We start from the raw sequence: 16,105 nt of genomic DNA, 5'->3' as shown, positions 1-16,105 counted from the left end.
AGAGCTGTCACCACAGACTGCCATGACATGACATTACAACAGCTCTTGTGGTGTATGAGTATCTGGTGGAGCTGTCACCACAGACAGTCATGACATGACATTACAACAGCTCTTGTGGTGTATAAATATCTGGTGGAGCTGTCAACAGAGACAGTCATGACATGACATTACAACAGCTCTTGTGGTGTGTGAGTATCTGGTGGAGCTGTCACCACAGACAGTCATGACATGACATTACAACAGCCCTTGTGGTGTGTGAGTATCTGGTAGAGATGTCACCACAGACAGTCATGACATGACATTACAACAGCTCTTGTAGTGTATGAGTATCTGGTAGAGCTGTCACCACAGACAGTCATGACATGACATTACAACAGCTCTTGTGGTGTATAAGTATCTGGTAGAGCTGTCACCACAGACAGTCATGACATGACATTACAACAGCTCTTGTGGTGTATGAGTATCTGGTAGAGATGTCACCACAGACAGTCATGACATGACATTACAACAGCTCTTGTGGTGTATGAGTATCTGGTAGAGCTGTCACCACAGACAGTCATGACATGACATTACAACAGCTCGTGTTGTGTATGAGTATCTGGTGGTGCTGTCAACACAGACAGTCATGACATGACATTACAACAGCTCTTGAGGTGTATGAGTATCTGGTGGTACTGTCAACACAGACTGTCATGACATGACATTACAACAGCCCTTATGGTGTATGAGTATCTGGTAGAGCTGTCACCACAGACAGTCATGACATGACATTACAACAGCTCTTGTGGTGTATGAGTATCTGGTAGAGCTGTCACCACAGACAGTCATGACATGACATTACAACAGCTCGTGTTGTGTATGGGTATCTGTTGGTGCTGTCATCACAGACAGTCATGACATGACATTACAACAGCTCTTGTGTTGTATGAGTATCTGGTGGTGCTGTCAACACAGACAGTCATGACATGACATTACAACAGCTCTTGAGGTGTATGAGTATCTGGTGGTACTGTCAACACAGACTGTCATGACATGACATTACAACAGCCCTTATGGTGTGTGAGTATCTGGTAGAGCTGTCACCACAGACAGTCATGACATGACATTACAACAGCTCTTGTGGTGTATAAATATCTGGTGGAGCTGTCAACAGAGACAGTCATGACATGACATTACAACAGCTCTTGTGGTGTGTGAGTATCTGGTGGAGCTGTCACCACAGACAGTCATGACATGACATTACAACAGCTCTTGTGTGTGAGTATCTGGTGGAGCTGTCATCACAGACAGTCATGACATGACATTACAACAGCTCTTGTGTTGTATGAGTATCTGGTGGTGCTGTCAACACAGACAGTCATGACATGACATTACAACAGCTCTTGTGGTGTATAAGTATCTGGTAGAGCTGTCACCACAGACAGTCATGACATGACATTACAACAGCTCTTGTGGAGTATGAGTATCTGGTGGTGCTGTCACCACAGACAGTCATGACATGACATTACAACAGCTCTTGTGGTGTATGAGTATCTGATGGTGCTGTCATCACAGTCAGTCATCACATGACATTACAACAGCTCTTGTGGTGTATGAGTATCTGGTGGTGCTGTCATCAGAGACAGTCATGACATGACATTACAACAGCTCTTGTGGTTTATAAATATCTGGTGGAGCTGTCACCACAGACAGTCATGACATGACATTACAACAGCTCGTGTTGTGTATGGGTATCTGGTGGTGCTGTCATCACAGACAGTCATGACATGACATTACAACAGCTCTTGTGGTGTATGAGTATCTGATGGTGCTGTCATCACAGACAGTCATGACATGACATTACAACAGCTCTTGTGGTGTATGAGTATCTGGTGGTGCTGTCACCACAGACAGTCATGACATGACATTACAACAGCTCTTGTGTGTGAGTATCTGGTGGAGCTGTCATCACAGACAGTCATGACATGACATTACAACAGCTCTTGTGTTGTATGAGTATCTGGTGGTGCTGTCAACACAGTCAGTCATGACATGACATTACAACAGCTCTTGTGGTGTATAAGTATCTGGTAGAGCTGTCACCACAGACAGTCATGACATGACATTACAACAGCTCTTGTGGAGTATGAGTATCTGGTGGTGCTGTCACCACAGACAGTCATGACATGACATTACAACAGCTCTTGTGGTGTATGAGTATCTGATAGTGCTGTCATCACAGTCAGTCATGACATGACATTACAACAGCTCTTGTGGTGTATGAGTATCTGGTGGTGCTGTCATGAGAGACAGTCATGACATGACATTACAACAGCTCTTGTGGTTTATAAATATCTGGTGGAGCTGTCACCACAGACAGTCATGACATGACATTACAACAGCTCGTGTGGTGTGTGAGTATCTGGTAGAGCTGTCAACACAGACAGTCATGACATGACATTACAACAGCCCTTGTGTTGTATGAGTATCTGGTAGAGCTGTCACCACAGACAGTCATGACATGACATTACAACAGCTCTTGTGGTGTATGAGTATCTGGTGGAGCTGTCACCACAGACAGTCATGACATGACATTACAATATCTCTTGAGGTGTATGAGTATCTGGTGGTGCTGTCATCACAGACAGTCATGACATGACATTACAACAGCTCTTGTGGTGTATGAGTGTCTGGTAGAGCTGTCACCACAGACAGTCATGACATGACATTACAACAGCTCTTGCGGTGTATAATTATTTGGTGGAGCTGTCAACACAGACATAAGTTAGCACTGTCAAGAGAATGAAAGCACCTAAAAGCACAGTTGTGTACATGTCCAAATGGATTTCCCTTGATGTTTTCTCTTCAAGACATTTGTTTTAGTGTCGCTAACAGTACTGACTACATTGAATTTTCTTGATGTGCTGTAGGTGGGAAGAAATCCAAATCGGCCCGAGTGACCAAGACAAGGGTGATAATGAAAGGGACCAGGAAGTCAGCTGTTACCAAGGGTAATGTCTGTATACAGCTCATGTCTACCATAGGTTCCTCCAGTTGCATAAGGAGGGGGTAGTTGCTGTATGGCATGCCAGGATGCACTCTTTTGATTATGACACTTACTTTATCAGTTCATGGTTTTCACCAAAATGATGTCTACAGTATTCCTTATTATATGATTATTCCCACACTTAAATGCTGTTCCCAATACTTCTTGAACCAGTTCACATTTATGTGTGCATTCAGATTCCCAGATTGTATCTTAATAACGTAGATTGAAGCTCATGATAGGAATACCTGTATTACCTTGTCCAGACTTGATTATGTACAGACCACTGTCTCCATGCTTGAATGTTGCTGAGCGTGGTACTAGTCAGCAAACCAACATAAGATGTCCCTACAGCTACTGACAGACAAATCATGGACTTTCAGTATAAGTATTGCAGGAGTGTTAGGCCCATTACACTTGGTTTGTTTCACCAGTATTTTTTCAATTTTCTGCCCACACAAGTTTACTGCCACTGTTTGTTAGCCTGTTAGCCTCCCTGCGTAGGTACATTCTGACTCTTAACTCAGCTCCATGTAGCCTAAACCTTGACTTGCTGTCAAACCCAGTCACTGCTTAGTCCATGTTCTGCATGCTTGACGTGTGGCATTGGACAATGTTGTTGCATCAAACCTGCAGACGGTTAGGCTCTGAGACCAATCTTATGAAGGAGTTTTTGCACTGTGTGGCCAGACAACATTCACAGTTGTGGAACTGTTGTGGTTGTAGACGATGAACATCACACACCATATGAAGCTGTCCTGGGTTTGTCACATTTCACATCTTGCTGTTAGCTAAGTCTAAAACTGGTTCCCTGGGGCACATTATGTACCATGGCTACAGCTAACTGAGCTCCACCTGCTTCCTTTGCTGTCATTGTAAGCTCAAATTATATATTTTTCCTTATCCTGACTCATGCTTATTGCTTGTCTTCTTCTTCTTGCGAACCTAGTGGAACACGTGTATCTCCCAATTGAAGTTCCCTTCAATTAAAACATCACTCATTAGTACTCACCACGAGTTATCTCCCTTCCACAAGCGTGGGAACGAGGGCGCCACCTGAACCCATGTGCCTCACTCTCTCCTTCTTCGCCCAGTGAGCAGGACGTGAGAGCGCCTGTGTCTCCCAACACACTATATCCTTTATTTATATTTAGTTTAGTACCTCTTATACTTAGTATAGAGGTGTTACTAGTATCCCTATTCAATTTCGCATTGATTATTAATCCTGTTTCTGCTGTTTTTTCACGGTTCGCCATGTTTGTTCAGTAGTTTACGTTAATGAGAATCTGCACAGATTGTAAACTACGTTACTCTGATACAGACCCACATTTAAAATGCCCTAGTTGCATTACTCCATGTTCATTTGTTTCTCGTTGTAAATTTTGTATTAATTTACCAATTTCTGCCTTTGATAAATATTTATGTTCCGTTTTTAGACGGAAGGCAGATAAATCTCGTAAACAAATCTCAGTCATGGCTAATAGATCACATATTAATGTTCCCTGTCAACTGTTGACTGACGACCCGACACCGGCTGGTGGCATGCCTGAGTTTCCCTCGGGGGATAAGCGTGGGACGCAGTCCGCTATGTCCAAGAAGCGACCTGCGCCTCTCAAGATCTGTCGTCTTCTCAGTCTAAGACTAGCAAAGCGCCCATATCATCTCTCGCAGACGCTTCGTACACCCAGGTCTACAACTTCGCCAAAGGAAATCTACAAAATCTAATAATTTTGCCTCTGATATTTTACCAGTCACAGAATTAGCCTTATATGATGATGACATTCGATTATCATTCCAGAGGTTCGCTCACAAGAACGCCCTGTATCCGCTGACTGTCACCTCAGCGCAGATTAGCACACAACCGAGATGCCTACGCCGTCACCAGAAATTTTGACTGAAGGTCCCGCCACCTTCGCAGAGAGACAACCCTCATCATCAGTGCAGACCGCCTCAGACGACCTGGTCAACCAAATCATGAGGCTGATGGAAGACCGTTACGGGCTTACAGAGGCCCCAGAGCCACAGGCCCCAGAGCCCAACCCATTCTAAGTCATACAGGGCCCCAGAGCTCCGCCTTTGCTTTCAGCGTGGGGCCCCAGAGCCCACAGGCGCGCCCGCCGCGGGGCATCCCAGCCCGAGCGAAGCTCTTTGCATAGGAAGTCCAAGGCCACCTCCGCTGAAGGAGCTAGAACCTCACCTATTATGCGCAGAGGCTTCATGGAGAAGGAGCGCTTACGCCGAGCACGCACCTTGTAATTCACAGAGGTCGCTTCAAGCAAGCAAGCCACATGTCGGTCCCGGACACTGACTTCGAGACATTCGCGAAGGACGAAGGCTAAGTGGTTCCATTTCTACCTCGCCTAGAAGAGCTTCGCGAAGCCCCCAGCGCTCGCTGGAAGCCCCCAGTATTCGAGAAGCCCACAGCGCTTGCTGGTCCTCACCGTCATCGCTGGCCCCCAGCCTTCGCGGCGGATGTCTTCCCAAGGTCTCCGTGACACTAGCCACTCGTCAGTCCGCTTCCACAGTCCTCTCATAGATCTTCCCATAGATCTAGGACTCAGACATATGACCATACGTCAGAAGAGGAGGATGGTATCATTTTCTCAGATGCTGAGATAAGATATTGGATGGTGAATGAATTACAACTTGCCTCCCCATCAAAGAACGAGGATGCAACTCAGACTTACCTGATGAAGGATGATGATGTAGATTATATCACCTTACCTCCTATTGACCCAATCGCAGCCGTACCAGCTAAACTAGATACAGCCTGCTCCAAATCCACTAAAGCCCAATCTACTCATTTACCGGTCTTCAATGCCAAGACATTTGCTGGACATAATATGGAACCCTTTTTCAAGGCCCAGGATATTGATGACAACTTTCAACTTATCTCTGATACCAAGTCCAGAAGTTACGGAGTGAGCGATCGCAAAACTGGCCCAATTAGATACCATTTCCAGAAGGATGTTCTTCGGATTAAATAGATCTAGAACTATTAATGAGACTCTCATCACCAAGTTCAAGAATTCTACAGATGAGGAAGACAGAATGATCTATTCAGCTCTACTCATGCAGAAAAAAGACCACCAATTTCTTACAGAGCACCTTTCAGCGCTTACTGAAACTACTACCATGACGCGTAGGCAAGGATTACTAGCCTCCTGCTCTTGGAATAAGCAATTCACAGAGCCTCTTTACACAGCTCCATGGTCATCGCCCTTACTATTTGGTGGCAACATAAACAAGGTCTCCAAAGAAGTATCTAAAGATTCCAGAGAGGTACTTATGATTAGATCCATGGATACCTTAGCGAACGCCTTTAAACAGTCAGCACAGAGATACTCGGGCAAGTCTAAGTTCTCAGGGCTACAGAGAGCACGGGACAAGAAACTAGCTGCAGCTAATAATCCCAAGGATTCTTTTCGTCGCCCATACAGCAAATTTAGAGGAGGATCAGCTAGAGGCAGATCATCCAGAGGTGGCCGTGGATTTAAACGATGAAAGTCAGGTTCGGAACGACTGGAGTCTTCCACCCCCAGTCGTTCCAGTACAACCTTCTCAAGTGGGTGGACGTCTTCAACTACACTGGGAAAACTGGGGAATACTACAAGATCCAAGCCGCCGTTAACAGTCACCCCGCCAAGGTTCAACGTTCAACCGGCACAACTACCTATGTTAAGAGAAACAGTACAGTCTCTGCCAAACAAACAGGCCTTAGAAGTTCTGGATCAACGAAACATCGTACCAGGTTTCGACTCCCCAGTTTTCCTAGTGCCGAAAAAGAATTCCAAGGAGAAGTATCGTCTCATTTACAACATGAGCACCTTCAACAGAGAATATCTATGCAAACCACCAACGTTTCGCATGATACATTTACCACAACTTCGGCAATTAATTCGTCCACTAGATTACATGGCCAGCATAGATTTGCAAGACACATATTCACACATTCCGATTCATCCCAACTCAAGGAAATATCTAAGATTTATCCTAGATGGCAAACATTACCAATGGAAGGTACTTCCCTTCGGAATCACTTCAGCCCCATGGGTATTCACAAGAGTAACCAAGCCTATTGTCTCATACCTACATCGTCAAGGTCTGCGGAGCGCATTTTACCTAGACGACGGTATACAAGTGGATCCAGATCCACAGCGTCTCAGACTACAGCTGAACTTTATAATCAAGTTACTAACTCAATTAGGTTGGTTAGTAAATCTACTCAAGTCGGACCTAGAACCAACGCAGGATCTGCATTTTCTAGGTATACGATTCCTTACAGCTCAGAATCGTTTAGTAGTCCCGGAGGACAGATGGATCAAGATCCAACAACTGATTCCCAAGCCCTACTCTCTCCGTTACCACTACGACAGTGGCAGAGCCTATTGGGACTACTCACATCAGCTCAAGACTTGACACTCAGAGGCAGGCTTCAATTACGTCCATTACAAGTCCTCATCAATGCTCATCTCGAGGACCCTCTACCGTTCAGTCTACCAGATTACGTCAAACCACATCTACTCTGGTGGACCAAGAGATTGAATGTTTGCGCAGGCGTCTCCTTAGTAGAGCCGGAATCGAAAACACATCTCTACACAGACGCGTCACTAAAAGGTTGGGGAGCCCACCTTACCGGCAGGACAGCGTCAGGCCTATGGAGCTATCAAGAGAGCAAATGTCACATAAATCTGCTAGAGATGCAAGCAGTCATAAACGCCATAAGTCACTGGAGCAATCTACTACAGAACGCTCAGTTGATGATTCACACAGACAATTCAACAGTGGCGTTTTATGTGAACAAACAAGGTTCAACAAGATCACTGAATCTACTCACTCGTTGTTTCAGACTGTTCGATTTAGTCGACAATCTAAACATACATGTCAGAGCTTGCCACATTCCAGGAGCAAAGAATGTTTTAGCAGGCGCCTCTCTCTCACCCACACCAACCGTCCCCGACAGAATGGATGCTCCACACAGAGATATTCAATCAAATAATCATGGAAATAGGATCTCCCTTAATAGACCTATTTGCCACTTTTCGATTCAACAAACAACTGACAACCTTCGTGATCGCCAGTGCCAGACCCACTAGCATGGGCAACGGACGCACTAAGCATATCGTGGGATGGACTCAAAGCGTGCGCTTTCCGCCTCCCGTTAATCCCACAAGTCTTACAGAAAATCAGTCAAACGAAGAGCCTCGATCTCATTTTGGTCGCGCCTTACCGGCCTGCGAGAACGTGGTTTCCAGATCTCATGCTAGGAATCGGAAAACCAGTACTTCAGCTCCCACTGCGCACCAATCTATTGATACATCCGCACACCAAACAAGTGCACAAAACACCAGAAGCATACCAACTTCACGTGTGGATTGTATCAAGGCATGTTTGAATAAGAGAGGTTATTCTGCCAGAGCGGCTAAAGCGGTCACGCTTGCACTACGTAACTCAACTCGTAACTTGTACGATCACAAATGGCACAGCTTTGTCAATTATGCTGCTAAGAAAGGATTTACAGCAAGATATGCTACACATCCTCAAGTGGCAGATTTCTTGTTATCTACGTCAAACTAAGACTCTAAAAGGCTCAACCTTGTCCACTTATCTTGCAGCCATAAGTTCTGTCATAACTATGAGAACGGGCGTCAAGTTGACTAAAACACCGGAGTTACTCGCTTTGTTACGAGCATTCCAATTGGAAGATCAGAAACGGAAGTTTCAAGCTCCAGCCTGGGATCTAAATATAGTACTCCAACACCTCACGAGTGAGGCTTATGAGCCATTGTTATCTGCTTCGTTTGAATCACTGACCCACAAAACCTTATTCCTGTTAGCATTAGCTACTGCCGCCAGGATGTCTGAGATTCACGCTTTGGATTACGAGAGAACACGCTTTGATGATACTCATAACATCGCTCATCTGGGACTTCGCTGGGATTTTATAGCGAAAAATCAACTGCCAGGTCAACCAGACAGATTGTTCCATGTCCCAGCTCTCTCATCCATACTTGGACCGCATGATACGATGGACCTATCACTTTGCCCTGTAAGTGCACTGAAAATATATCTCCAACGATCCAAGCAAAGTAGAGGGAAATTCAAAAGATTGTTTATCCCTATATCCACCACTTCGCAGACAGAAGTGTCGCGTACTACGATTTCTATTTGGATCAGAACTGTCATACTACGAGCCTACAAGGCTGCAGGACTCGACCCTCCAAGAGCTTCTAATCCTCACGAAATTAGAGCGCTAGCCTCAACTCTCGCTCTACATGGAAATTGCTCGCTAAATACCATTATGGAGGGATGTTTTTGGAGATCCGATATGGTGTTTGCCAACCACTATCTGAGAGATATCACCACCAAGGATGTCTCAGGTATCCACCATTTCGGTCCCATGGTCCTCGCTCAACAGTTGACAGTTCCATGGAGAAGATAAGTTTATCTTACAGATTTTATACTTATCTGATAACAGTACTAATAGCTACATGCTATCTATATATTTTTGCTTAAGTTTAATTTATTATCCTAAGCTCAGTACTATGGTTCTATACCATACTGTATATATGCTTTCAACTCCTAGGAGTTCTGCTATTATATATATGTTCAGCTTAAGATATCAATCCTTAAGCTCAGTCATATGTTCAATTCATAACATGTATTAGTTAACAAACTCTAAGTAGTTGGTTACTATTTTACAGCTTAAGTTATATTATATCTTAAGCACAGTACTATTATAGCTTATATATATGCATATTGTAAGCTTAATACTTTGGTTCATTATAAAAGTATTCACTATAAACTCTCAGAAGTTTATACTATCACATTAATGGCTTCAGCTTACCTTAATGTTGTATATACTTTTATTATCTTCACTAAATTGTAATAACCTTTATATGGCAGCTGATAAGTTAACAGCAGGAATTCTTCAGTTCAGTGCCTTTATGAAGTTCCCATAGGGTTATTACAATCATCTCAGTTCAAATCACTAATTATTAAAATCCAAAGTATATATAATCCCACCTCCTGTTCCGTCGGATTCTACAAGCAATAAGCATGAGTCAGGATAAGGAAAAATATGAAATTTTTAGAGTAAAATTAATATTTTATACTTATCCTAACTCATGAGGTAAGCCCTCCCGTCCTCCCCACTAAACACTTTGGATTTCTTCGGAAAAATAAAGTGTCGGGCTCAAAACAAAAAAGGAGAGAGTGAGGCACATGGGTTCAGGTGGCGCCCTCGTTCACGCGCTTGTGGAAGGGAGGTAACTCGTGGTGAGTACTAATGAGTGATTTTTTAATTGAAGGGAGCTTCAATTGGGAGATACACGTGTTCCACTAGGTTCTCAAGAAGAAGAAGACAAGCAATAAGCATGAGTCAGGATAAGTATAAAATATTAATTTTACTCTAAAAATTTCATTTTTCAAATGTTAAAAGAAAATGTTGAAAGCGCATCATCGTCATGTTTAGATATGATCATGACATTTAGATAAATAGTGATTGATTGTACCAGGTGAACAGCAGGGCTTTGGTGTGTTGTTTTTCTAAGATACTTTTACCAACAACATCACATACATTCGGCTGAAGTCAGTGCTGCTTCTCGCCAAACCAGAGGTAGTGTTTTATCTGACATGTTATGTTATTTATGTGACATGTGTCTTAATACCATAGCCTCTGAGGTATTTATCACATATGGCATCATCACCATTCAAATATAAAGAAGAATTGGCTGGAGTAACTGACATGACATCATCTGAACTGAACTTTTGTTAATTCCACATGAAACTCTTTCCCACTGTAACAACATTTGTACCATTTTACTTGACAGCCTCTTTAAGTGGGTTATCTCATCTCAGCATTACTGTCCCGTGTGAGACTCCCAAGAGTGGGGTGTCATTCCGTCAAAGGAGAAGAACAAGTGTCAGCGACAGTGAGCTAAGCAGTATGAACATGTCCTGTCCTGCACAGTTTTCTCCTCAAAGTGGTAGGTTCACCGCAATAGATATGTTTCTTGGGGCCCCAGTTGTTACTTTAATACAGATAGACATTCATTCATGTATGCTTTTATCATGATTCAGAAGGTAATTTATGATGTTAACTAGAAACATGAGTGTTCATTACCAAAAGGCATACACTAGGGGTGAAACGGTGTACTGCGGTATTAGTAGAACCGCGATATTTTGCCTTCGGTTCAGTATACTGTAATGCAGTTTTAAAAAATCTGTATTTTCAGATTTGTCCTTATCCTGACTCATGCTAATTATGCTTGTCGCCTTCCTCTTGCGAATGATAGTGGAACACTTGAAATCCCTTGAAGTTCCCTTTAAAAAAGTGGACATAAAATCACTCACCCAAGAGTAGCGTCACTTTCCTCCCTTTGGCGCCCAAATGGTCACATGATCGGCTGTATTTGTCACTATCTCCTTCTTCGCCCTTGAGGACGGTTGTGAGAACACCTGGGTCCCTATACAGCACATATCCTTTTATATTTTCGAACCTTACATCAAAATTATTGCTGTATACGGTTTTTAGGATTATATTTTACATTATGGTTTGAAATTTGATCTAAATTTTCCGTTGTTTGACATGTGTTTTCTCGTGTTTACAATTGATGAAAACTTGTATTCGTTGTAGGTACCGAGTGTTAGCGGCTGACCCGCATTTAGTATGTCCTAATTGCACTGTTTTATGTTCTTTCAGCTCTCGCTGTGAGTTTTGTGTAAATTTAAATTAGGTTGAATTTACTAATTACCTTTTTTCCATCCATAGACGTGCTAAGGACTGGGTACGTAGGTATTCACAAGTCATGTCTAAATCGAGTGATTGCGCTGATAACCGTGTGTTAACCACTGCTGCAGATATTCATAATTCTAGTGAATTGCTGAACGTTTCTAAGGAGCTGGTCGATGTACCAGGGGTGAACGCCGGAGGCCATATGAGATCATCGTCTACTGAGCTGACCTCATCACAGCTACATCGGCATTGCTATCAGCGCAGACATTGACAGAAGACCTACTATCAACGCAGACATCGGGTACCAGAGATAGCAGCAGCGTCAACTCTTCACGAGTGCAGCGAGCCTTAGATGACGTCTCTTCGGTATCAGATGCATCATCCCTGCAGCAGTCTCTTCAGACAACGCAGAACTTCAACCCGGGACTGTTCATGCAACAGTTTACAGACCAGATGATGTCGATGATGGAATGTCGCTTCGCTCAAGAGAAGGCTGCTATGAAGACCGCTACAACGTCTACTAGCCTGCGTGAAGGCTCTACAGTCTCCCCACCACATCTAGATAGCGCGAAGGCAATCGGACACAACGATCTTCCCCATCTGAAGAGACACCCCAGAGGGTGCTGCTAAGAAGTCTCCACGCAGGAAGGAATCAAGGCGTTCTCCCGAACCCTACAGACGTCACAGATATGAGTCGTCATCTCCATTGGACTCTGACGCCCATCAAGAGCCTGTGCGAAGGCACTCCTACAGAGGGGAAGCTACGTCCAAGAATCCACTTTCGCGAAGGTCTAGAGAATTATCTCAAATCTCCAGGAAGGATTCAAGATCACATCGGTATCGATCGCCTGCACGAAGCTCATCTTATAGATCATCCTATAGAGACTCAAGTCATCGTGCATCCTTAGAGCGAGAGATGTCTAAATCAGAGGATGAAGGTGAAGGCGTATTCTCCAATACGGAAACTAACTCCTGGATTGCCAATGGCCTGGACTTATCATCACCTTCTAAGGACACAGATGAGGCGTTTACCTACAAGATGTCCAAAGATGATTTCGACACACTCACCTTTCCACCGACCAACCCGATCTCTCAAGTACCAGACAACCTCAATGCAGCTTTTTGATAAAGCCACCAAGTCGCAGAGTCAGCACATCCTGACATTCAACGCCAGGAAATTCCCTCTTCATAGGATGGAACCCTTCCTGAAGGCTCCAGAGGTTGATGATGACTATAAGATTATCACCGACTCCAGTCAAAGAACTTACAAGATTGAGGATAAGAAGTGAGCGCAGCTGGATACAACCACCAGACGTACTTTCTTCGGATTAGCCAGATCAAGGGCTATCAATGAAACACTCATCTCGAAGTTTAAGAATTCCTTGGCCGAAGAAGACCGGATGATATACTCCGCTCTAGTTATGCAGAAGAGAGACCATCAATGTATGTCGGAGCACCTAGCATCCACCTCAGCGGGCTTGACTCTCCTGAGAAGACAAGGGTTATTGTCAGCATGCACTTGGAGTGAACGCTTCACCAAGTCTTTATACAGAGCCCCATGGTCATCATCTTACATCCTCGTAGGAGGAATTGAAGAAGTCGCCAGAGAAGTCTCTTACGACTCCAGGGAAGTTATGATGATTAAATCCATCAACACTTTGGCTAATGTGATTCGTCAGACGTCCCAACGCTACTCCAACAAATCTAAGTTTGCAGGAGTCCAGAGAGCCAGAGAAAAGAAGTATTCCAGTATGAAAGGAGGAAGAGGCTCCTTTCATCGCCCAACTGGAGCTCCTAGAGGTAACCCCGGAAGAGGCCGAGCACCCAGGGGTGCAAGAGGAATCAAGCATTGAAGGCCAGGTTCAGAACGACTGGAGTCTTCCACCCCCAGCCGTTCCTGTACAACCTTCGACAGTGGGTGGATGTCTTCAACGGTACTGGGAGAATTGGGGAATACTACAGGACGACTAGGTATCCCAGATACTGCGCAGAGGGTACAAGATACAGTTGGAAGCCACTCCGCCGCTCACAAGCAACCCGATGGCCTTCAACTACGCAACCGACCAGATGCTATCAAGACCCTACTCGACAAAGAGGCAGTAGAAGAGATAGATCAAGGTCTCATCACGCCCGGGTTCTACTTCCCAATTTTCCTGGTACCGAAGAAGAATTCCAAGGAGAAATTTCGGCTCATCTACAACATGAGGAAGTTCAACCGGGAGTATCTACCAGCAAACTTCAAGATGATACATCTTCCTCAGCTCCGACATCTCGTTCGTCCAGCAGACTACCTCACCAGCACAGATCTGCAAGATGCGTACCTCCACATCCTGATACATCCAGACTCAAGGAAATACCTACGTTTCCTTTTCAACGGACAGCACTTCCAGTGGAAGGTTCTACCGTTTGGAATATCGTCGGCCCCCTGGTTGTTTACTCGAGTGACCAAGCCCATCGTCACATCTACATCGTCAAGGTCTACGCAGTGCTTTCTACCTGGACGACGGGATTCAAGCTCATCAAGATCCCAGTCAACTCAGACTGCAACTAGACTTTACCATCAGGCTGCTCGCTCAACTAGAATGGCTAGTGAATCTCCTCAAGTCGGAATTGGAGCCAAAACAAGATCTGCAATTCCTAGGAATTCGACTCATCACACCAGTGAATCGTATAGTCGTCCCTGAGGATACAAAATACAACAGATGATATCTCAAGCAATGCTCTCTCCGTTGACACTACGTGCTTGGCAAAGCATGCTCGGTCTACTCACCTCAGCTCAAGACATGACTCGCAGAGGGTGATTACAGTTGCGCCCACTACAAGTATTTGTGAATAGCCTAGATCCGATAATACTACCAGACAGCCTGAAACCATATCTTCTGTGGTGGACTCGGAAGTCGAACATTTGCGGAGGGACCTTTTTGTCAGAGCCGGTTTGCAACACTCATCTCTACGTGGATGCCTCCCTACAAGGATGGAGTGCGCACTTCAACAACGAAGTGGCAGCAGGGAAGTGGTCGAGTCAGGATCAGAAGTCACACATCAATCTGTTGGAGATGAAAGCAGTAATCAACGCTTTACAACATTGGTCCAGAGTACTAAAGAATGCACGACTCATGGTACACACTGACAACTCCACAGTGGCGTTTTACATCAACAAACAAGGGTCAACAAGATGAAGAAGTCTGCTGCAACTCAGCTTTCTCCTGTTCAGCATAGTCGACAACCTGAACATCTACATGAAGGCATACCACATTCCGGGAGCAAAGAATGTCATAGCAGACGCCCTATCTCGTCCACTACAACCATCTCCGACGGAATGGATGTTGCATCCAGAAGCATTCCAGTTCATCATACAGACTATAGGATCCCCACTAATATACCTGTTTGCAACAAAGTTCAACAAACAGCTACTAATGTTCGTCTCACTGATTCCAGATCCTCATGCATGGGCAACAGATGCTCTAAGCATTTCAAGGGAAGGACTAAACGCTTACGCCTTTCCACCTCCTGCACTACTACCACAAGTACTACAGAAAATCAAGCAGACGACTACGTTGCAACTGATTTTGGTCACGCCCTACTGGCCAGCGAGGGTATAGTTTCCCGTCCTCATACAAGAACTCGGACGTCCAACCCTGAAACTACCAGAGTGGTCGAACCTACTCGTCCATCCACACACCAAGCAAGCTCATGGGAACCCGACACTGTTCCAGCTACATGCGTGGAGCATATTAAAGCTTGCCTGAAGACTAGAGGGTACTCCGCCAGAGCAGTGAAAGCAGTAACACTAGCTCTACGCAGATCAACTTGCAACTTGTACGACAAGTGGCAGAGATTTTAACAATATGCAAAGAGGAAAGGCTTTACAGCAGTGAAAGCAACATATCCTCAAGTGGCGGAATACTTATGTCATCTACGACAGACGAGACACTTAAAAGCTTCAACACTCTCAACTTACTTAGCTGCCCTCAGTACAGTTATCACCATGAAAACGGGTATCAAGCTGACCAAAGTACCAGAAATTCTTGCACTACTACCCTCGTTCAAGTTGGAAGACCAACAAAAGAAATTTAAGGCTCCTGCCTGGGATCTCAACATAGTTTTACAACATCTCACCAGTGATGCATACGAGCGTCTAGAACGGACATCCTTTGAACTGCTAACTCAGAAAACGCTGTTCCTGATCGCCCTAGCAACAGCTGCAAGGATGTCAGAAATACATGTTCTGGACTTTGAACGAACACGATTTGAATCAAGACATTGTAACATCGTACATCTTGGACTGAGATGGGATTTTATCGCCAAGAACCAACTGCCTGGTCAGCCTGACAGACAGTTCC

General features: G+C 44.6%; 1 protein-coding gene across 3 annotated transcripts in view; it reads left to right on the top strand.

Moving 5' to 3' along the window:
* The window catches only part of LOC124263683 (dentin sialophosphoprotein-like), a 101,435-nt gene that overhangs the window by 57,428 nt on the left and 27,902 nt on the right, over positions 1–16,105 (top strand). For all 3 annotated transcript variants that reach the window (XM_046698338.1, XM_046698337.1, XM_046698339.1), the window contains exons 15-16: positions 2,910–2,990; positions 10,858–11,013. In XM_046698338.1, the coding sequence (XP_046554294.1) occupies positions 2,910–2,990; positions 10,858–11,013 (237 nt within the window). The remainder of the gene's footprint in view (positions 1–2,909; positions 2,991–10,857; positions 11,014–16,105) is intronic.

Source organism: Haliotis rubra, unplaced genomic scaffold (genome assembly GCF_003918875.1).
Source record: "Haliotis rubra isolate DU_JTF1 unplaced genomic scaffold, ASM391887v1 Scf894, whole genome shotgun sequence".
In the NCBI taxonomy this organism is placed as follows: domain Eukaryota; kingdom Metazoa; phylum Mollusca; class Gastropoda; order Lepetellida; family Haliotidae; genus Haliotis; species Haliotis rubra.
This window is presented reverse-complemented; position numbering and strand designations above follow the sequence as displayed.